A 20843-nucleotide genomic window follows, 5' to 3' on the forward strand; every position below is an offset into this window, starting at 1 on the left:
CTGGGGGGGACATGGGGGGACATGAGGGGGACATGAGGGGACATTGGGGGGACATTTGGGACACTGGGGGACACTGGGGAGACACCGGGGGGATATTGGGGGGCTCATGGGGGGGACATTGGGGCGACACTGGGGGGACATTTGGGGGACATTGGGGGGACATTTGGGACACTGGGGACACTGGGAGACACTGGGGGGGACATTGGGGGACATTGGGGGACATTGGGGGACATTGGGGGCTCATGGGGGGGACATTGGGGGCTCATGGGGGGGACATTGGGGGACATTGGGGGCTCATGGGGGGGACATTGGGGGGACACTGGGGATACATGGGGGGACATGGGGGGACACTGGAGGGACATTTGGGGGACATTTGGGACACTGGGGGACATTGGGGACACTGGGGGACACGGGGGGGGACATTGGGGGGACACTGGAGGGACATTTGGGGGACATTGGGGGGACATTGGGGGCACATTGGGGGGACACTGGGGGGGACATGGGGGGACATTGGGGGACATTGGGGGCTCATGGGGGGGACATTGGGGGGACATTTGGGACACTGGGGGACACTGGGGGGGACATTGGGGGACATTGGGGGACATTGGGGGCTCATGGGGGGGACATTGGGGTGACACTGGGGGGACATGGGGGACATTGTGGGGAGACTGGAGGGACATTTGGGGGACATTGGGGGGACATTGGGGGACATTGGGGGGACATTGGGGGCTCATGGGGGGGACATTGGGGGGACACTGGGGGGACATGGAGGGGACACCAGGGGGACACTGGGGGGACACTGGGGGACACTGGGGGAACACTGGGGGGACAGCAGGGGGAACATGGGGGGACATGGGGGGGACATGGAGGGGACAGCAGGGGGAACATGGGGGGACATGGGGGGGACATGGAGGGGACAGCAGGGGGACACTGGGGGACATTTGGGGGACATTGGGGGGACACTGGGGGGACATGGAGGGGACATGGGGGGACACAGAGGGGTCCTGGTGGCCACCAGGGACCTGGGGATGGTGACATGGAGGTGTCACAGGGTCAGGGAGGTGTCACAGGGTCAGGGAGGTGTCACAGGGGTCAGGGAGGTGTCACAGGGGTCAGGGGGACATGGGGGTGTCACAGGGGTGGGGACACGGGGGGGACGGAGGGCTCGGTGCCACCTCACCAGTTCACTGAGGAGCCAAACTGGGAGGACTGGGAGCTGCTGGGACCTCACCTGGGGAGGGGTCCCGGGCCTGGGGTCCCTCTGGGCTGTCCCAGGTGTGTCCCAGTTCATCCCAGTTCATCCCAGTCCATCCCAGTTCATCCCAGTGACCTCCCAGTGACCTCCCAGTGACCTCCCAGTTCATTCCAGTTCATCCCAGTCCATCCCAGTTCATCCCAGTGACCTCCCAGTGACCTCGCAGTGACCTCCCAGTTCATCCCAGTTCATCCCAGTTCATCCCAGTGACCTCCCAGTGACCTCCCAGTTCATCCCAGTTCATCCCAGTTCCTCCCAGTGTCTCCCCGGGGGTTTCCCCGTGACGTCACCGCGGGCCCCACCTGCGACAGCCGATGGGGGGAGGGGCGGGTGACCCTTGGCCGGCGGCCACGGAGGGGGAGGGGACACCTGAGGACACACCTGGGGACACACCTGGGACACGTCAGTGGCGGGAACCGCGACACCAGAGTGACACGGCGGGGTGACACACCTGGGGGGGACAGGGACACACCTGGGGGGACAGGTGTGAGTGTGACACACCTGGGGGGGGACAGGTGTGAGTGTGACACACCTGGGGGAGGTGGGGACACACCTGGGGGGGACAGGGACACACCTGGGGGGGACAGGTGTGAGTGTGACACACCTGTGGGGGGACAGGTGTGAGTGTGACACACCTGGGGGAGGTGGGGACACACCTGGGGGGGACAGGGACACACCTGGGGGGGACAGGTGTGAGTGTGACACACCTGGGGGAGGTGGGGACACACCTGGGGGGGACAGGGACACACCTGGGGGGGACAGGTGTGAGTGTGACACACCTGGGGGAGGTGGGGACACACCTGGGGGGGGGACAGGGACACACCTGGGGGGGACGACAGGTGTGAGTGTGACAGACCTGGGGGGGACAGGGACACACCTGGAAGGGGACAGGTGTGAGTGTGACACACCTGGGGGAGGTGGGGACACACCTGTGGGGGGACAGGGACACACCTGGGGGGGCGGACAGGTGTGAGTGTGACACACCTGGGGGGGGACAGGGACACACCTGGGGGGGACAGGTGTGACACACCTGGGGGGGGTGGGGACACACCTGGGGGGGACAGGTGTGAGTGTGACACACCTGGGGGAGGTGGGGACACACCTGGGGGGGGGACAGGGACACACCTGGGGGGGACAGGGACACACCTGGGGGGGACAGGTGTGAGTGTGACACACCTGGGGGGGACAGGGACACACCTGGAAGGGGACAGGTGTGAGTGTGACACACCTGGGGGAGGTGGGGACACACCTGGGGGGGACAGGGACACACCTGGGGGCGGCGGACAGGTGTGAGTGTGTCACACCTGGGGGGGGGTCCCTGTCACACCTGAGAGCGCCACGCCCGTCACGTGACTCACCCGCGCCCTTTCCCACACCTGGCCCGCCCCTCCCCCTCCCCCATCCCGGTTATTTTTAGCCCTCGCGGGGGGGGGGGGGAGGGGCAGCACCCCCCCCCTTAATTTGGGTCTGGGGGAGATCCCCGCGCGCCCCCTGCTGTGGGGGGGGGGAGGGGAAAGCAGCGCTGGGGGACCCCCGGAACCTCCCACAAATTCCCCAAAATTCCCCAAAATTCCCCCAAATTCCCCACATTTCCCCCAAATTCCTCAAAATTTTCCCCAAATTCCCCCAAAATTCCCCCCGGGGGGGGGAGGGGGGAGGGGAGGGTTTGGACAGCGCATCCTCCCCCCCCCTCCCCCCCCTCCATCCCGGCGCGGGGGGAGGGGCAGCGCTGCCGCAGGGGGGAGGGGCGGCTCCTTTGGCCCCTCCCCCTCCCTCCCCCCCCCCCCAATTTAACCCTCCCCCTCCCCCCCCCCGGTATTTTCCAGACGCCGGAGCCGAAGCGAGGCCGGAGCAGCGGCGCGAGAGGGGTCGGTGCCGCCCCTCCCCCACCCCGACACCCCCTCCCCCCACCCCCCCACCCCCGGGACCCCTCCCCATCCTCCCCTCCCCCACCCGTGACCTCCATCCGTCCGGCCCTGCGGACACGGCCCCATCCCCGCCCCTCCCCCACCCTCCGGGACCCCCCCCCTCCCCCACCCTCCGGGACCCCCCCCCTCCCCCACCCTCTGGGACCCCCCCCTCCCCATCGCCCCTCCCCCACCCTCCGGGACCCCCCCCCCTCCCCCCCCGGGTACCACTTTGGGGCGGGGCTGGGGGGGTCCCAATGGATCTATAGGGGATGGGGGGAGGGGCCCTGTGGGGGTCCCTATGGATCTATAGGGGATGGGGGGAGGGGCCCTGTGGGGGTCCCTATGGTTCTATAGGGGCTGGGGGGTCTCTATAGGGCGGGGGGTCCCTATGGATCCATAGGGGGTCTCTATAGGGCGGGGGGTCCCTATGGATCCATAGGGGGTCTCTATAGGGCGGGGGGTCCCTATGGATCCATAGGGGGTCTCTATAGGGTCGGGGGTCCCTATGGATCCATAGGGGGTCTCTATAGGGTCGGGGGTCCCTATGGATCCATAGGGGGTCTCTATAGGGCGGGGGTCCCTATGGATCCATAGGGGGTCTCTATAGGGCCGGGGGTCCCTATGGATCCATAGGGGGTCTCTATAGGCCCGGGGGTCCCCACAGGGCCCGGTTCCCCCCCCCCCAGCTCCGGCTGCTTCCGGCCGGGAATTTTTGGGTTTATTTTGGGAGCCGCCACCTGCCCCAGGGGGGGGGGAGGGGAGGGGGGGGGGCTGTGGGGGGGGTGGGCACTGGGACAAACTGGGGGGGGAGGGGTCCCACATCCCCAGGGGGGCCCTAAAAATTGGATTTGAGGGGGGGGTCCCATCAAATGGGGTCCCCCATCATCAGAGACTCCCCCCCAATCCTACGGGTCCCCCGAAAATCCCCCCCCCTAAATGGGGACCCCCCCCAAATTCCAGTCCCTCCCCATCAAAGGGGATCCCCAAAACCCCCCCGTGACCCCCCCAAATCCCCCCCAAGTGGGGACCCCATCCCCAAATCCCCATCCCCAAATCCCCCTCCCCACCAAGGGGGATCCCCCAAAACCCCCCCATGAACCCCTCAAACCCCCCCCAATTGCGACCCCCACCCCAAACAGAGTCCCCGCCCCAAATCCCCCTCCCCACCAAGGGGGACCCCCAAACCCCCCCGTGACCCCCCCAAATTCTCTCTCTCTCTCTCTCTCTCCACAGCCTCCGCCGCCATGGGGGGTCACCCGTCCCCGCCGCCCCCCGCCCCATTCCAGCCCTGCGGGCCCCCCCAGCTCTTCCTCCTCCTCCTCCTCCTCGCCCCCTCCCCCGTGGCCACCGAGGACCTGCTGGTGGCCACCTCGGCCGGCGCCGTCCGCGGCTTCCACGTGCCCGCCGGCCCCTCCTCGCGCGTGGCCGCCTTTTTGGGGATCCCCTACGCCGAGCCCCCCCTGGGACCCCTGCGCTTCGCCCCCCCCCGCCCCGCCCGGCCCTGGGGAGGGGTCCTGGAGGCCGTAGCCCACCCCCACGCCTGCTTCCAGCCGGTCGACACCATGTTCCCGGGCTTCGGCGGCTCCGAGATGTGGAACCCCAACCGGGAGATGAGCGAGGATTGTTTGTACCTCAACATTTGGGTGCCGGCCCCGCGCCCCAAGGCGCCGGCGCCGGTGCTGGTCTGGATTTACGGGGGGGGCTTCTACAGCGGCGCCGCCTCGCTGGACGTCTACGACGGGCGGTTCCTGGCGGCGGCCGAGGAGGTCTTGGTGGTCTCCATGAACTACAGGGTGGGCGCCTTGGGCTTCCTGGCCTTGCCGGGTCACCCCGAAGCCCCCGGCAACGTGGGGCTGCTGGACCAGCGGCTGGCGCTGCGCTGGGTCCAGGCCAACATCGCGGCCTTCGGCGGCGACCCCGGCGCGGTGACGCTCTTCGGGGAGAGCGCGGGCGCGGCCTCGGTGGGGCTGCACCTGCTGTCGGGGGGCAGCCGCGCCCTGTTCCGCCGCGCCGTGCTGCAGAGCGGCTCGCCCAACGGGCCCTGGGCCACCGTGGGGGCGGCCGAGGGCCGGCGGCGAGCGGCGCGGCTGGGCCGCTTGGTGGGCTGCGGCGGCGTGGGCGCCGGCGGCGCGGTGACCAACGAGACGGAGCTGTTGGGTTGCCTGCGCGCCGCGGCGCCGCCGCAGCTGGTGGAGCACGAGGCGGCCGTGCTGCCCCAGCAGGGCGTGTTCCGCTTCGCCTTCGTGCCCGTGGTGGACGGGGAGTTCCTGGCCGACACCCCCGAGGCGCTGCTGGGCGGCCCCGGCCGCGCCGAGGCCGAGGTGCTGCTGGGCGCCGTGCAGGACGAGGGCACCTATTTCTTGGTGTACGGCGTGCCGGGATTCGGCAAGGACAACGAGAGCCTGATCAGCCGCGAGGAGTTCCTGGGCGGGGTGAGGCTGGGGGTGCCGCAGGCCAACGAGCTGGCGGCCGAGGCCGTGGTGCTGCAGTACACGGATTGGCTGGACCAGGACAACCCGGTGAAGAACCGCGAGGCGCTGGACGACATCGTGGGCGACCACAACGTGGTGTGCCCGCTGATGCACTTCGCCCAGCGCTGGGCCGAGCGCGGCGGCACCGTCTTTGCTTACCTGTTCGACCACCGAGCCTCCAACCTGCTGTGGCCGCCATGGATGGGCGTCCCCCACGGATATGAGATCGAGTTCGTGTTCGGGCAGCCCCTGAACCCCGGCCTCAACTACACGGCCGAGGAGGAGGCGCTGAGCCGGCGCATCATGAGATACTGGGGCAACTTCGCCCGCACCGGGTACGGGCAATGGGGAGGGACAGTGGGGACCAGGATGGATGGATGGATGGATGATGGATGATGGATGGATGATGGATGGATGGATGGATGGATGGATGATGGATGGATGGATGGATGATGGATGGATGATGGATGGATGATGGATGGATGATGGATGATGGATGGATGATGGATGGATGATGGATGATGGATGGATGATGGATGATGGATGGATGGATGATGGATGGATGATGGATGGATGGATGGATGGATGATGGATGGATGATGGATAGATGGATGGATGGATGATGGATGGATGGATGATGGATGGATGATGGATGGATGATGGATGATGGATGGATGATGGATGGATGGATGATGGATGGATGGATGATGGATGGATGGATGATGGATGGATGATGGATGGATGATAGATGGATGGATGATGGATGGATGATGGATGGATGGATGATGGATGATGGATGGATGGATGGATGATGGATGGATGATGGATGATGGATGGATGGATGATGGATGGATGATGGATGGATGGATGATGGATGGATGGATGATGGATGGATGGATGATGGATGGATGATGGATGGATGATAGATGGATGGATGATGGATGGATGATGGATGGATGGATGATGGATGATGGATGGATGGATGGATGATGGATGGATGATGGATGATGGATGGATGATGGATGGATGGATGATGGATGGATGATGGATGATGGATGGATGATGGATGGATGATGGATGGATGATGGATGGATGATGGATGATGGATGGATGGATGGATGGATGATGGATGGATGACGGATGGATGATGGATGATGGATGGATGATGGATGGATGATGGATGGATGATGGATGGATGGATGGATGATGGATGGATGATGGATGGATGGATGATGGATGGATGATGGATGATGGATGGATGGATGATGGATGGATGATGGATGGATGATGGATGGATGATGGATGGATGATGGATGATGGATGGATGGATGATGGATGGATGATGGATGGATGATGGATGGATGGATGGATGGATGATGGATGGATGGATGATGGATGGATGATGGATGGATGGATGGAAGTGATGGATGATGGATGGATGGATGGATGGATGGATGGATAGATGGATGGATGGAAGTGATGGATGATGGATGTGGTGTGAAGAGCAGGATGGGGTGAGATGGATAGGTTGGCATGAATTACATTGGGATGGACGAGTTGTGTTGGATGGCTTAGATTGAGTTGGGATGTGATGGATTGGGTTGGGATGTGCTGGGTTGGATGAGTTGGAATGAGTTCGGTCAGATTGGGATGGTTTGGGCTGAGTTCAGTTGGTTTGGATGAGTTGGGTTGAGTTGGAATGAGTTTGGTCAGATTGGGATGGTTTGGGCTGAGTTTGGTTGGGTTGGATGAGTTGAGTTGGCTTTGAGTTGGGTTGGGATGAGTTTGGTTGGATGAGCTGGGTTGGGATGAGTTGTGTTGGATGAGTTTGGTTGAGTTGGGATGAGTTGGGATAGAGTGGTGTTGGTTTGGATGTGTTGGAATGGATCGGATGGGTTGGGTTGGGATGAGTTGGACTGGGATGAGTTGGGTTGGGATGAGTTGTGTTGGATGAGTTTGGTTGAGCTGGGATGAGTTGGGATCGAGTGGTGTTGGTTTGGATGTATTGGAATGGATCGGATGGGTTGGGTTGGGATGAGTTGGGTTGGATGAGTTGGGTTGGGCTGGTTTGGGATGAGGTGGGTTGAGTTGGGTTGGGATGAATTGAGTTGGCTTTAGATGACCTCAGTTGGGTTGGATGAGTTGGGTTGGGATGGGATGGGTTGGGTTGGGATGGGTTGGGTTGGGATGGGTTGGGTTGGGATGAGTTGGACTGGGATGAGTTGGGATGAGATGAGTTGGGTTGGATGAGTTGGACTGGGATGAGTTGGGTTGGGATGGGTTGGGATAGTTTGAGTTGAGTTGGAATGAGCTGGGTTGGGTTGGGATGACTTGTGTTGGGTTGAGTTGGGTTGGATTACCTTGGTTGAGTTGGGATGAGTTGGGTTGGATGACCTCGGTTGGGTTGGATGACCTCGGTTGGGTTGGATGATCTTGGTTGGGTTGGATGACCTCAGTTGAGTTGGATTGAGTTGGGTTGGATGATCTCAGTTGGGTTGGGTCAGGTTGGATGACCTCGGTTGGGTTGGATGATCTCAGTTGGGTTGGGTTGGGTTGGATGACCTCGGATGGGTTGGGTTGGATGACCTCAGATGGGTTGGATGACCTTGGTTGGGTTGGGATGAGTTGGGTGATCTCGGGTTGGATGATCTCAGTTGGGTCGGGTTGGATGACCTCGGTTGGCTTGGATGATCTCGGTTGGGTTGGATGACCTTGGTCAGGTTGGGATGATTTGGGTGATCACAGGTTGGATGATCTCGGTTGGGTTGGGATGATCTCAGTTGGGTTGGGTTGGATGACCTCAGATGGGTTGGATTGGGTTGGATGATCTCAGTTGGGTCGGGTTGAGTTGGATAATCTCGGTCAGGTTGGGATGAGTTGGGTGATCTCGGGTTGGATGATCTTGGTTGGGTTGGGATGATCTCAGTTGGGTCGGGTTGGGTTGGATGACCTCAGTTGAGTTGGATTGAGTTGGGTTGGATGATCTCAGTTGGGTTGGGTCAGGTTGGATGACCTCGGTTGGGTTGGATTGAATTGGGTTGGATGATCTCAGTTGGGTTGGGTTGGGTTGGATGACCTCGGTCGGGTTTGATGACCTCGGTCGGGTTGGATTGGGTTGGGTTGGATGACCTTGGTTGGGTTGGGTTGGATGACCTCAGTCGGGTTGAGTTGGGTTGGGTTGGATGATCTCAGTTGAGTCGGGTTGGATGACCTCGGTTGGGTTGGATTGGGTTGGGTCGGGTTGGATGACCTTGGTTGGGTTGGGTTGGATGACCTCAGTTGGGTTGGGTTGGATGACCTCGGTCGGGTTTGATGACCTCAGTCGGGTTGAGTTGGGTTGGATCATCTCAGTTGGGTTGGGTTGGATGACCTCGGTTGGGTTGGATTGGGTTGGGTTGGGTTGGATGACCTCGGTCGGGTTTGATGACCTCAGTCGGGTTGGATTGGGTCGGGTTGGGTTGGATGACCTTGGTTGGGTTGGATTGGGTCGGGTTGGGTTGGATGACCTCGGTCGGGTTTGATGACCTCAGTTGGGTTGGATTGGGTTGGGTTGGATGACCTCAGTTGGGTTGGATTGGGTTGGGTTGGATGACCTTGGTTGGGTTGGATTGGGTCGGGTTGGATGACCTCGGTTAGGTTGGATTGAATTGGGTTGGATGACCTCAGTTGGGTTGGATTGGGTTGGATGATCTTGGTTGGGTTGGGTTGGATGACCTCAGTTGGGTTGGGTTGGATGACCTCGGTCGGGTTTGATGACCTCGGTCGGGTTGGATTGGGTCGGGTTGGGTTGGATGACCTTGGTTGGGTTGGATTGGGTTGGGTTGGATGACCTCGGTCAGGTTGAGTTGGGTTGGGTTGGATCATCTCAGTTGGGTCGGGTTGGATGACCTCAGTTGGGTTGAGTTGGGTTGGGTTGGATGATCTCAGTTGGGTCGGGTTGGAGGACCCCGGTTGGGTTGGATGACCTCGGTCAGGTTGAGTTGGATGATCTCGGTCGGGTTGGACAACCACGGCCGCGCCGAGCCGTGACTGACGGTGCCGTGCCGCTGGCGCCGCGCAGGGACCCGAACGAGCCGTCGGAGCGGGAGCGGCGCTGGCCGTCGTACACGGCGGCGGGACAGAGCTACGCCCGGCTGAACGCGCGGCCGCTCGCCGTCGCCCAGGGCCTGCGCGCACAGGCCTGCGCCTTCTGGACCCGCTTCCTGCCCAAGCTGCTCAACGTCACTGGTGAGGGGACATGGGGACACCGGGGACACCAGGGACACTGGGGATGTGGGGACACCGGGACATTGGGGGTACTGGGGACATGGGGGACACTGGGGATGTGGGGACACTGGGGGTACTGGGGACATGGGGGACACTGGGGACATTGGGGATGTGGGGACACTGGGGACACTGGGAATGTGGGGACACCGGGGATACTGGGGGGACAATGGAGATGTGGGGACATCGAGGATACTGGGGACATTGGGGACATTGGGGACCCCATGACACTGGGACACTGGGAATGTGGGGACACCAGGGACACGGGGGACACCAGGAACACCAGGGATACTGGGGACACTGGGGACCCCATGACACTGGGACACTGGGAATGTGGGGACACCAGGGACACGGGGGACACCAGGAACACCAGGGATACTGGGGACACTGGGGACCCCATGACACTGGGACACTGGGAATGTGGGGACACCGGGGATACTGGGGGGACAATGGAGATGTGGGGACATCGAGGATACTGGGGACATTGGGGACATTGGGGACCCCATGACACTGGGGACACTGGGAATGTGGGGACACCGGGGATACTGGGGGGACAATGGAGATGTGGGGACATCGAGGATACTGGGGACATTGGGGACATTGGGGACCCCATGACACTGGGACACTGGGAATGTGGGGACACCAGGGACACGGGGGACACCAGGAACACCAGGGATACTGGGGACACTGGGGACCCCATGACACTGGGACACTGGGAATGTGGGGACACCAGGGACACGGGGGACACCAGGAACACCAGGGATACTGGGGACACTGGGGACCCCATGACACTGGGACACTGGGAATGTGGGGACACCGGGGATACTGGGGGGACAATGGAGATGTGGGGACATCGAGGATACTGGGGACATTGGGGACATTGGGGACCCCATGACACTGGGGACACTGGGAATGTGGGGACACCGGGGATACTGGGGGGACAATGGAGATGTGGGGACATCGAGGATACTGGGGACATTGGGGACACTGGGGACCCCATGACACTGGGACACTGGGAATGTGGGGACACCAGGGACACCGGGGATACTGAGGACACTGGGGGTACATTGGGGATGTGGGGACATTGGGGACACTGGGGACACTGGGGACACTGGGGATGTGGGGACACCGCGACACCACGACACTGGGACACCAGGACACGGGGGATACTGAGGACACTGGGGGTACATGGGGGATGTGGGGACACTGGGGACACCGGGGACACTGGGGACATGGGGGACACTGGGGACACTGGGGATGTGGGGACACCGGGGATACTGGGGGGACAATGGAGATGTGGGGACATCGAGGATACTGGGGACATTGGGGACCCCATGACACTGGGACACTGGGAACGTGGGGACACCAGGGACATGGGGGACACCGGGGATACTGGGGACACTGGGGGTACATTGGGGATGTGGGGACATCGGGGACACTGGGGACACTGGGGATGTGGGGACACCACGACACCACGACACTGGGACACCAGGACACGGGGGATACTGGGGACATTGGGGTCATGGGGGACATGGGGGACACTGGGACACCGGGGAATGTGGGGGTCACAGGGACACTGGGGACACTGGGGCCAGGGGGGATGTGGGGGTCATGGGGGACACTGGGGGCACTGGGGACACCGGAGAACTGGAGATGGGGGGACACTGGGGACATTGGGGAGGGACATTGGGGTCGTGGGGAGCTGTGGGAAAGTGGCACCATGGAGGTGGGACATGGACATGGGGACATTGGGGACATTGGGGACATTGGGGACATTGGGGGACACAGGGAGGTGGCACCATGGAGGTGGGACATGGACATGGGGACATTGGGGACATTGGGGGACACAGGGAGGTGGCACCGTGGAGGTGGGACATGGAGGACACTGAGGACATCGGGGTGGATCTGGGGGACTTTGGGGCACTTCTGGGGGGTCTCAGGACGGTTCTGGGGGTTTTTGGGGTCCCCGGTTCCACTTTTGGGGTCCCCAGAGCCGATTTTTGGGTTCCTGCTGTGATTTGGGGTTCGGGGGGGGATTCCCAGAGCCAAGGGAGGAGGTGGAGCAGCAAAAGCACCTGGAATTTTGGGTGGATTTGGTGGGTTCAGGGGGATTTTGGGGTGTTTTTAGGGGCTTTCTGGGGGTTTTTGGGGTCCCCGGTTCAGATTTTGGGGTCCCCGGGCTGATTTGGGGTTCCCAGGGCCGACGGAGGGGGTGGAGCACCAGCAGCACCTGGAATTCTGGGTGGATTTGAGCCATTTCTGGGAGGGTTTTGGATGGATTTAGGGATTTGGGGGCAGTTCAGGGGTTTTTGGGGTGGTTTTTGGGGGTTTTGGGGGTCCCCGGTTGGGATTTCGGGGTCCCCGCGCTGATTTGGGGTTCTCCAGGGCCGATGGAGGAGGCGGAGCGCCAGTGGCGCCTGGAATTCCACCGCTGGAGCTCGTACATGATGCGCTGGAAGAGCCAATTCGAGCTCTACAGCCGCCAGGAGCGCTGCCAGCCCCTGTAGAACCCCCCAAAACCCACCCGGGGACCCCAAAATCCACCCAGGACACCCCAAAACCCACCCGGGGACCCCAAAACCTCACCCGGGGACCCCAAAACCCACCCGGGGACCCCAAAAACCCACCCGGGGACCCCAAAACCTCACCTGGGACACCCCAAAACCCACCCGGGGACCCCATAATCTATCCGGGGACCCCAAAATCCACCCAGGACACCCCAAAACCCACCCGGGGACCCCAAAATCCACCCAGGGCACCCCAAAACCCACCCGGGGACCCCAAAATCCACCCAGGACACCTCAAAACCCACCCGGGGACCCCAAAATCCACCCAGGACACCTCAAAACCTCACCCGGGGACCCCAAAATCCACCCGGGGACCCCAAAATCTACCCGGGGCACCCCAAAACCTACCCAGGGCACCCCAAAATCCACCCGGGGCACCCCAAAACCCACCCTGGGAACCCCAAAATCCACCCGGGGCACCCCAAAACCGACCCAGAGCACCCCAAAATCCACACAGACCCCCTCTGGCACCCCAAAATCCACCGCAGCACCCCAAAATCCCGGGATTTTCCCCCAAAGCTCTGACGTCACCAGGAGCGGGGTCACCCCCTCCAGGGACACCCCAAAAAATCCCTCCCAGACCCCCCCGAAATTTCCCTCTGGCACCCCAAAATCCACTCCAGACACCCCAAAATTCCCCTCAAAGCCCAAACCGCTCCCGGACACCCCAAAACAGCCCCGGACACCCCAAAATCGACCCCAAACACCCCAAAATTCCCCCCCCAAACCCTCCAGGACCCCAAAATTTGGGGCCCCCCCTCTTCAGCGTGACCCCAATAAAGGCTCAAACCCAAACCTGACTCGTGGGGGGGACCCCAAAAACCGGGGGGGGGACCCCAAATCTCTGGGGGAAACCGACGGGGAACCCCCAAATTTTAGGGAAGGGGGATCCCAAAATTGGGGGGGGCAAAAACACAACACAGAGACAAAGGGGGGACACCCCAAAATTTTAATGGGGGTGACAAAGAGGGGCCCCTCCCCCCACTGCAGGGGGTGGGGGGACCCCAAAAATTGAGGAGGGGGGGTCCCAAAATTTGGGGAAGATTTGGGGACCCCCCCCAGGTTTGGGGGGTTTGGAGGGGGGTCCAAGGGATTTTGGGGACTCCCCCGGAGAAATTTTGGGGGGTCCGGGGGGGGCTCTGGCTTCAAGCTGCTGGAAAAAGGGGGAGGGGTGAGGGAAACGGGGGGGGTCCCAGGGCCCCCCCAAATCCAGGGGGAACCCCCCCAAAATTTTTTGGGGGGTTTTTTGGGGGATCCCCCCCCTCTCCCGCCGTACCCTGGTCGAAGTTCAGCTTCTTGGGGGGGGGGTCCCCAAATCCTTCGACGTCCACGAGGTCCCCGGGGGGGTCGGAGTCGCTCGCGGGGGGCTCTGGGGGGACCCCAAAATTAACGGGGGGGGGGGGGAAACACCAGAAAAATCCCAAAATTAAGTGGGGGAGGGGGGGGAGGAGAAGGGAACCCCAAAATTGGAGAGGAAGAAAAAACCCCAAAATTAAATGGGGGGGGGGGGCAAAGAGACCCCAAAATTAAAGAGGGGGGCAAAGAGAACCCCAAAATTAAAGGGGAGGGATCGGAGAAATCCCAAAATTCAATGGGGGGATCCCCAAAATTAAAGGGGGGGGGATTCAAGGGCACCCCAAAATTAACAAGGGGGGGTCACCGGGGTGAAAAATTAAGGACACCCATCCCCCCCAAAAACCCCAAAAATTTGGTTACCTGCAACCTTCAGCTTCTTCCCGGGGGGGTCGTGGGGGGCCCCCCCAGATCCGGGGGGGTTTTTCCGGGGTCCCTTTTTGGGGGAGTCGGCGGCGGGGGGGGGCAGGGGGACCCCGCTGTCCTCGTAGGCTTTGCGTTTGGCCGCCGCCTTCAGCTGCGCCCTGGGGGGGTTCGGGGTTTTTGGGGGGGGTTTGGGGTTTTTGGGGGGGGTTTGGAGAGGGGGGGGGGGACACCCCAAAATTCCCCCCCCCCAGGACCCCCCCTTACACCGTGCGGTCCTTGATGAGGGCGCTGAGGCGGTTCAGGTCCTCCCCAAATCGCGACACGGCCCCGCGGAGCAGCGCCAGCTCCGGCTCCGTCCAGCGGGACCTGGGGGGGTTTTGGGGGGGACCCCGGGAGTTTTGGGGGGCTCAGGGAGTTTTGGGGGTCCTGGAGGAGGTTTGGAGGGGATTTGAGGGGGTTTTGGGTGGATTGGAGGGGGTTTTGGGGGGTTCAGGTCCTCCCCAAATCGCGACACGGCCCCGCGGAGCAGCGCCAGCTCCGGCTCCGTCCAGCGGGACCTGGGGGGGTTTTGGGGGGGACCCCGGGAGTTTTGGGGGGCTCAGGGAGTTTTGGGGGTCCTGGAGGAGGTTTGGAGGGGATTTGAGGGGGTTTTGGGGGGATTGGAGGGGGTTTTGGGGGGTTCAGGTCCTCCCCAAATCGCGACACGGCCCCGCGGAGCAGCGCCAGCTCCGGCTCCGTCCAGCGGGACCTGGGGGGGTTTTGGGGGGGACCCCGGGAGTTTTGGGGGGGTTCAGGGAGTTTTGGGGGTCCTGGAGGAGGTTTGGAGGGGATTTGAGGGGGTTTTGGGGGGATTGGAGGGGGTTTTGGGGGGTTCAGGTCCTCCCCAAATCGCGACACGGCCCCGCGGAGCAGCGCCAGCTCCGGCTCCGTCCAGCGGGACCTGGGGGGGTTTTGGGGGGGACCCCGGGAGTTTTGGGGGGTTCAGGGAGTTTTGGGGGTCCTGAAGGGATTTTAGAGGAATTCTGGAGGGATTTGAGGGGGTTTTGGGGGGATTGGAGGGAGTTTTGGGGGGTTCAGGTCCTCCCCAAATCGCGACACGGCCCCGCGGAGCAGCGCCAGCTCCGGCTCCGTCCAGCGGGACCTGGGGGGGTTTTGGGGGGGACCCCGCGAGTTTTGGGGGGTTCAGGGAATTTTGGGGGTCCTGGAGGGGTTTTGGGGGTTCAAAGTCTCCCCCACGGGCCCCCCAGACCCCCTCACCCCGAGGGGGAGGTGCCAGTTCCCAGGTGCAGCCCCCGTGGGGACCCCAAAACCTCCTGAATTTACCCCAAACCCCCCCAGGGGCCCCCAAAGCCCCTCAAATCTCCCATGGGGACCCCAAAACTCCCCAAGACCCCCCCAAATCCCCTCAGGATCCCCCAAATCCCTTCAGGATCCCCCAAATCCCCTCAGGACCCCCCAAATCCCCTCAGGACCCCCCAAATCCTCCAAATTCCCCTCAAACCTTCCCCAAATCTTTCCAAATTTCCCCCAAATCTCACCTAAATCTTCAGGAATTCCTCCCAAAATCCTCCCCAGTATGCCCCAAAGCCCCCCAGGACTCCTCAAATCCCTTCAGGACCCCCCAAATCCTCCAAATTCCCCCCAAACCCCCCCCAGGACCCCCCAAACCCTCCCAGGACCCCCCAAATCTCCCCTTAAGGACTCCGAGTCCCCTTCAAACCCTCCCCAAATCTGCCCGAATTTCTCCCAAATCTCCCCCAAATCTCCCGGGATTTCTCCCAGATTTCCCCCCAAACCCCCCCAGGACCCCCCAGACCCCCCCAGGACCTCCCAGACCCCCCCAGGACCCCCCAGACCCCCCCAGGACCCCCAGACCCCCTCACCCCGCGGGGGAGGTGTCGGTTCCGGGGTGCAGCTGCATCGTCAGCTCCCCCAGGCGCGTGAAGGCGGCGCCGGCGGCCGAGAAGATCTCCCCGACCTGGAATGGGCAAACTGGGAGCACTGGGAGGGACTGGGGGGGACTGGGATGGACTGGGGGGGCACTGGGAGGGACTGGGGGGGCACTGGGAGGGACTGGGGGGGACTGGGATGGACTGGGGGGCAGTGGGAGGGACTGGGGGGGACTGGGAGGCACTGGGGGGGCACTGGGAGGGACTGGGGGGGCACTGGGGGGGCACTGGGAGGGACTGGGATGGACTGGGAGGGCACTGGGAGCCCAAACTGGGGCCCAGATCTGAACTGGGAGCTGGACTGGGACCAGTAAAACCCCACTGGGACCCAAACTGGGACCAGGACCAGGACCAAAACCTGAACTGGGACCAGTAACCTTTCACTGAACCCCAAACTGGGACCAGTAACCTTTCACTGGGACCCAAACTGGGACCAGGACTGGAACCAGTACCAGGACCAAAGCCAGAACTGGGACCAGTAACAACTGAGACCAAACTGGGACCAGTAACTCCCCATTGAACCCCAAACTGGGACCAGTAACCTCTCAATGAGACCCAAACTGGGACCAGTAACTCCCCATTGAACCCCAAACTGGGACCAGTAACCTCTCAATGAGACCCAAACTGGGACCAGTCACCCCCGAACTGGTCGCGGACCCCCCAAGCCCCCCGGAACCCTCCACGGGGGCCACGCCCACCCCGACCCCTGCCCGGGACGGACCGACCCCCGCCCGGACCGGAAGTGGCACCGAACCGGAAGTAGCTCCCACCCGCTACAACCCCCCCACCCCACATTCCCCCCCCCAACAATTCCCAAATCCCCCCAAAATTCCCTAAAATCCCTCACTTTAGTGGATGCTGACGTCATGGCCGCCCTCCCCGGCCCCTCCGGCCGCCGCCGCCGCCGCTCCGGCTCCTCGATGGTGGCGGCGGGGGAGGGGGACGCTCTGCCCCGCGCGTCTCGCTGGTACCACCGCCCTCACGAGGCCCCGCCCTTCGCCCCGCCCATTGGTTCACTCCGCCCAAGCCCCGCCCCTCGCTCACTCCCATTGGCTCTCCGCCCAAGCCCCGCCCACTTCGGCCGCTCCGCGCCGCCGTCTCGTTGCTCCTCAACCTCCAGCACCCCCAAAATCCCCATTTTTCACCCCAAAAAAACCCCAATTTATCCAAAAACCACCCTCGCCGCGAGTATCCAACAACTCTCTTTATTCTTTCAACCCCTCCAAACTTCTCTGCGTCGCTCCGGGCGGGAGAAAATTGGTCCTCCGAGAGAGGGGCGGAGTATTGGGAAACGAGGAAAAAAAAGGGAATTTTGGGGTTTTTTTTTTGGGGTGAAAAAGGGGAGTTTTGGGGTGTCAGCGCACCATGTACTCCTTGCGCTTGTTGAGGCGGGTCTGGCAGAGGGAGAAGCCGCCCAGCAGCGCGTAGAGCCCCGCGGCGATGAAGCAGTTGTAGCTGACCTGCTCGTACAGGCCGTAAATGCGCTCGGGGCCGCTGAGGGAGGCAAAAAATGGGATTTTTGGGGGGGATTTTGGGGAGATTTTGGGGTTTTTGGGGGGGAATTGGGGGTGTTTGGTGGGGTTGAAGGAGTTTTGGGGTGGTTAAAGGGGGTTTGGGAGGGTTTGGAGCCAAAATTTCCCTCAAATCTTCCCCAAATTCCCCCAGGATTACCTGGAGTCGCTCGAATCTCTCTCAGGGACCCCAAAATTCCTCAAATTCCCCCCAAAATCCCCTCAGAACCTTCCCAGGGACCCCCAAACCCCCCCAAAATTTCCCTCAAGGATGCCCAGGACCCCCAAATCCATTTGAGGGACCCCTAAGACCCCCAAAATCCCCCTCAGGTACCCCCAAAGTCCCCCCAGATCCCCCCAGGACCCCCAAATCCCCCCAGGATCCTCAAACTCCCCCCAAATCCCCCTCAGGGACCCCAAAATTCCCCCCGAATCCCCCTCAGGACCCCCAAATCCCCCCAGGATCGTCAAACTTCCCCCAAATCCCCCCCAAATCCCCCCAGGACCCCCAAACCCCTTTGGGGAACCCCCAGGATCCCCAAACTCCCCTCAGGGACCCCCCAGCTCCCCCCAAATCCCCCCCAGGACCCCCAAACTCCCCCCAAATCCCCCTCAGGGCCCCCAAATCCCCCCCAGCTCCCCCCAAATCCCCCCCCCAGGACCCCCAAACTCCCCCCAAATCCCCCTCAGGACCCCCCAAATCCCCCCCAGGACCCCCAAACTCCCCCCAGATGCCCCTCAGGACCCCCCAAATCCCCCTCAGGACCCCCCAAATCCCCCCCAGGACCCCCAAACTCCCCCCAGATGCCCCTCAGGACCCCCCAAATCCCCCCCAGCTCCCCCCAGATCCCCCCCAGGACCCCCAAACTCCCCCCAAATCCCCCTCAGGGCCCCCCAAATCCCCCCCAGGACCCCCAAATCCCCCCCAGATCCCCCCCAGCCTCACTCCTTGAAGTCCTCCTCAGTGAAGGGCACGTCCTCGATCAGCACGGCCGAGTGGACGTTGAAAAAGATGCCCAGGAGCACCTGGGGGGGGGTCCCGGGGGGGTTTTTGGGGGGTCCCGAGGGGATTTGGGGTGCAGTGACCCCTCCCCCCGAGCTGCCCCATCCCCCCCCGGTGTGGTTTTTGGGGGTGGGGGAGGGGTTTGGGGTGACTCAGGGGCAGCTGAGGGGAAGTTGGGGGGTGGGGGAGGGGTTGGGGGGTGGGGGAGGGGTTGGGGGGGGTGGATTTTTGGGGTGGGGGTTGGGTCTCCCCAACATTTGCTGAGGGTTTGAAGCCCCTTCAGCCCCCCAAAAACACCCCAGCCCCTTCTGGTGGTCCACTCCAGCCCCCCCAAAACCTCTCAGGGACCCCCCCAGACCCTAAAACCCCCCCAGTTCCCCCCCCAATATTTCCCAGCCCCCACCCAAGCCCACAGAGAGACCCCCAGGACACCCCCAACCCCACAGGGACCCCCCAAAAGCTCTCCAAGACCCCCCACAACCCCTCTGAACCCTCTGCCAACCACACAGGGACCCCCCAAAACCCCTCCAAGACCCCCCAAAACCCCTCTGAACCCTCTGCCAACCACACAGGACCCCCCAAAACCCCTCCAAGACCCCCCAAAACCCCTCTGAACCCTCTGCCAACCACACAGGACCCCCCAAAACCCCTCCAAGACCCCCCAAAACCCCTCTGAACCCTCTGCCAACCACACAGGACCCCCCAAAACCTTTTCCAGCCTCCCCAGGACCCCTCCAAAACCCCCAAAATTCCTTCTCAGGCCCATAAGGGACCCCCCCAGGACCCCCAAATTCCACCCACATCCCTTCGAGACACCCTCAGGACCCCCAAATCCCTTTGAGGGACCCCCAAATCTTTCCAGGACCTTTCCCATCCCACTCCATGTCCCTCAGGACCCCCCCAAACCCCATCAGCGCCACAGAGACCCCCCCAAAACCCCTCCAAGCCCCCCCAAAACCCCTCCAAGCCCCCCCAAAACCCCTCTGAACCCTCTGCCAACCACCTTGGACTTCCCAAAACCTCTCCAAGCCCCCCCAAAACCCCTCCAAGCCCCCCCAAAACCCCTCTGAACCCTCTGCCAACCACCTTGGACTTCCCAAAACCTCTCCAAGGCCCCCCAAAACCCTCTGCAAAGCCCCCACGACCCCTCAGCCCTTCACAACCCCCTCGGCCCCTCACGACACCCCCGGCCCCTCACAGCTCCCCCCAGGATCCCTCACAGCCTCCCCAGGACCCCTCACAGCTCCCCCCAGGACCCCTCACGGCCCCCCAGGACCCCTCACGACCCCCCTGGCTCCCTCACGGCCCCCTCAGAACCCCTCACGACCCCCTCAGGACCCCTCACGACCCCTCAGCCCCTCACGGCCCCTCAGAACCCCTCAGGACACCTCAGCCCCTCACGGCCCCTCAGCCCCTCACCAGCATCACGACGCCCCAGGCGCTGAGGACGAGCCCGCAGGCCGCCATCTTGGGCCCGCAGCAGAGCAGCGACACCATGGCGGGCTCGGGGGGGTTCCCGGGAAGGTTTTCTGGGGCAGTTTTGAGGGGTTTTTTGGCGTTTTTCGGCGCTTTCGGAGCGCGCGGAGCTCCCGGAGCCGCTGCTGCGGGGCCGGGCCGGCGCAGCAGGCTGAAGCCACGCCCCCTTACGTGGCCACGCCTGCTCGCCGTGCGTAACCACGCCCTTCCTCGTAGCCACGCCCACTCCGTCGCTCCCCCGCGCGCGGGGCGGGGTGAGGCGCTGATTGGCTGAGGGGCTGTTTGGGGGGCGTGGCCTCTGTTTTGGTCACGCCCACCCGTCCCACGCGTGTCCCCGGTGTCCCCTGGGTGTCCCCTGGGTGTCCCCCCAACTGTGACGTCACGGGGCGACGTCACCGAGTCACCCCGGGGTGTCCCCAACGTGTTCCCTCCCCCCCAAGGGTTCGGATTCCCAAATTGGGGCTCTGGCCCTTTAAAAGCCCCTCCCCCACCCCCTCCCCAGGGTCACATTGAGGTGACATTTCGGGGGGGACGCTAAAAATAGCCCCGGCACGCGCCCGCCCCTCCCCCACCCCCCCCCGGGGACAGGCCGGGATCCCCTCCCTCGAGCCGTGGGGGAGGGGAGGGGCGGTGACGTCACCATTTCTATTTTAGGGCAAAACCGGCTGAATTCGGGTGGGGGAGGGGCGCGGGGTCAACCCGGGCCGCGCGGGGGGTGG

At 62.9% G+C, this 20843-nt stretch overlaps 3 protein-coding genes across 5 annotated transcripts; 1 reads left to right on the top strand and 2 right to left on the bottom strand.

Annotated features, from left to right (window-relative positions):
* The first annotated feature begins 3069 nt into the window (after positions 1 to 3069).
* Positions 3070 to 13261, top strand: ACHE (acetylcholinesterase (Yt blood group)). The gene is made up of 4 exons (XM_086871807.1): positions 3070 to 3123; positions 4399 to 5971; positions 9697 to 9863; positions 12285 to 13261. Exons 2-4 carry the CDS (start codon positions 4410 to 4412, stop codon positions 12404 to 12406), a joined length of 1851 nt encoding a protein of 616 aa, XP_086727933.1. The 5' UTR covers positions 3070 to 3123; positions 4399 to 4409; the 3' UTR covers positions 12407 to 13261.
* A 129-nt stretch (positions 13262 to 13390) lies between these two features.
* On the bottom strand, positions 13391 to 17129 carry BACC1 (BPTF associated chromatin complex component 1). 3 transcript variants are annotated; one of them, XM_086871884.1, is made up of 6 exons: positions 16982 to 17129; positions 16069 to 16163; positions 14450 to 14551; positions 14183 to 14343; positions 13743 to 13835; positions 13391 to 13616 (listed from the first exon to the last, which is right to left on the bottom strand). In XM_086871884.1, exons 1-6 carry the CDS (start codon positions 17000 to 17002, stop codon positions 13612 to 13614), a joined length of 477 nt encoding a protein of 158 aa, XP_086728010.1. In that variant the 5' UTR covers positions 17003 to 17129; the 3' UTR covers positions 13391 to 13611. The 3 variants fall into 3 exon arrangements, with proteins under 3 accessions (XP_086728010.1, XP_086728007.1, XP_086728011.1); XM_086871881.1 differs by having other exon boundaries at positions 13391 to 13619; XM_086871885.1 differs by lacking the exon at positions 14450 to 14551 and having other exon boundaries at positions 13391 to 13619.
* Positions 17130 to 17320: 191 nt separating this feature from the next.
* On the bottom strand, positions 17321 to 20365 carry RNASEK (ribonuclease K). Its single transcript, XM_086871898.1, has 3 exons — positions 20068 to 20365; positions 18592 to 18671; positions 17321 to 17628 (listed from the first exon to the last, which is right to left on the bottom strand). The coding sequence occupies exons 1-3, from the start codon at positions 20143 to 20145 to the stop codon at positions 17490 to 17492; spliced, it is 297 nt and encodes a 98-aa protein (XP_086728024.1). The 5' UTR covers positions 20146 to 20365; the 3' UTR covers positions 17321 to 17489.
* Between the last annotated feature and the right edge of the window lie 478 nt (positions 20366 to 20843).

The sequence above is a fragment of the Cyanistes caeruleus genome, chromosome 37, assembly GCF_971803275.1.
Source record: "Cyanistes caeruleus chromosome 37, bCyaCae1.hap1.1, whole genome shotgun sequence".
Lineage (NCBI taxonomy): Eukaryota > Metazoa > Chordata > Aves > Passeriformes > Paridae > Cyanistes > Cyanistes caeruleus.

Excerpts from the sequence above, each read along its gene's own strand:
- BACC1 (XM_086871881.1), bottom strand. The coding sequence starts at position 17,002 with ATGACGTCAGCATCCACTAAA. Across the intron at positions 16,164-16,981 it reads TGACGTCAGCATCCACTAAA|GTCGGGGAGATCTTCTCGGC; the intron begins GTGAGGGATTTT and ends TGCCCATTCCAG. Across the intron at positions 14,344-14,449 it reads CTCATCAAGGACCGCACGGT|GGCGCAGCTGAAGGCGGCGG; the intron begins GTAAGGGGGGGT and ends GAACCCCCCCAG.
- ACHE (XM_086871807.1), top strand. The coding sequence starts at position 4,410 with ATGGGGGGTCACCCGTCCCCGCCGCCCCCCGCCCCATTCCAGCCCTGC. Across the intron at positions 5,972-9,696 it reads GGCAACTTCGCCCGCACCGG|GGACCCGAACGAGCCGTCGG; the intron begins GTACGGGCAATG and ends GGCGCCGCGCAG. Across the intron at positions 9,864-12,284 it reads CAAGCTGCTCAACGTCACTG|GGCCGATGGAGGAGGCGGAG; the intron begins GTGAGGGGACAT and ends GGGGTTCTCCAG.
- RNASEK (XM_086871898.1), bottom strand. The coding sequence starts at position 20,145 with ATGGTGTCGCTGCTCTGCTGCGGGCCCAAGATGGCGGCCTGCGGGCTC. Across the intron at positions 18,672-20,067 it reads CCTGGGGCGTCGTGATGCTG|GTGCTCCTGGGCATCTTTTT; the intron begins GTGAGGGGCTGA and ends ACCCCCCCCCAG. Across the intron at positions 17,629-18,591 it reads ACTGAGGAGGACTTCAAGGA|CGGCCCCGAGCGCATTTACG; the intron begins GTGAGGCTGGGG and ends TGCCTCCCTCAG.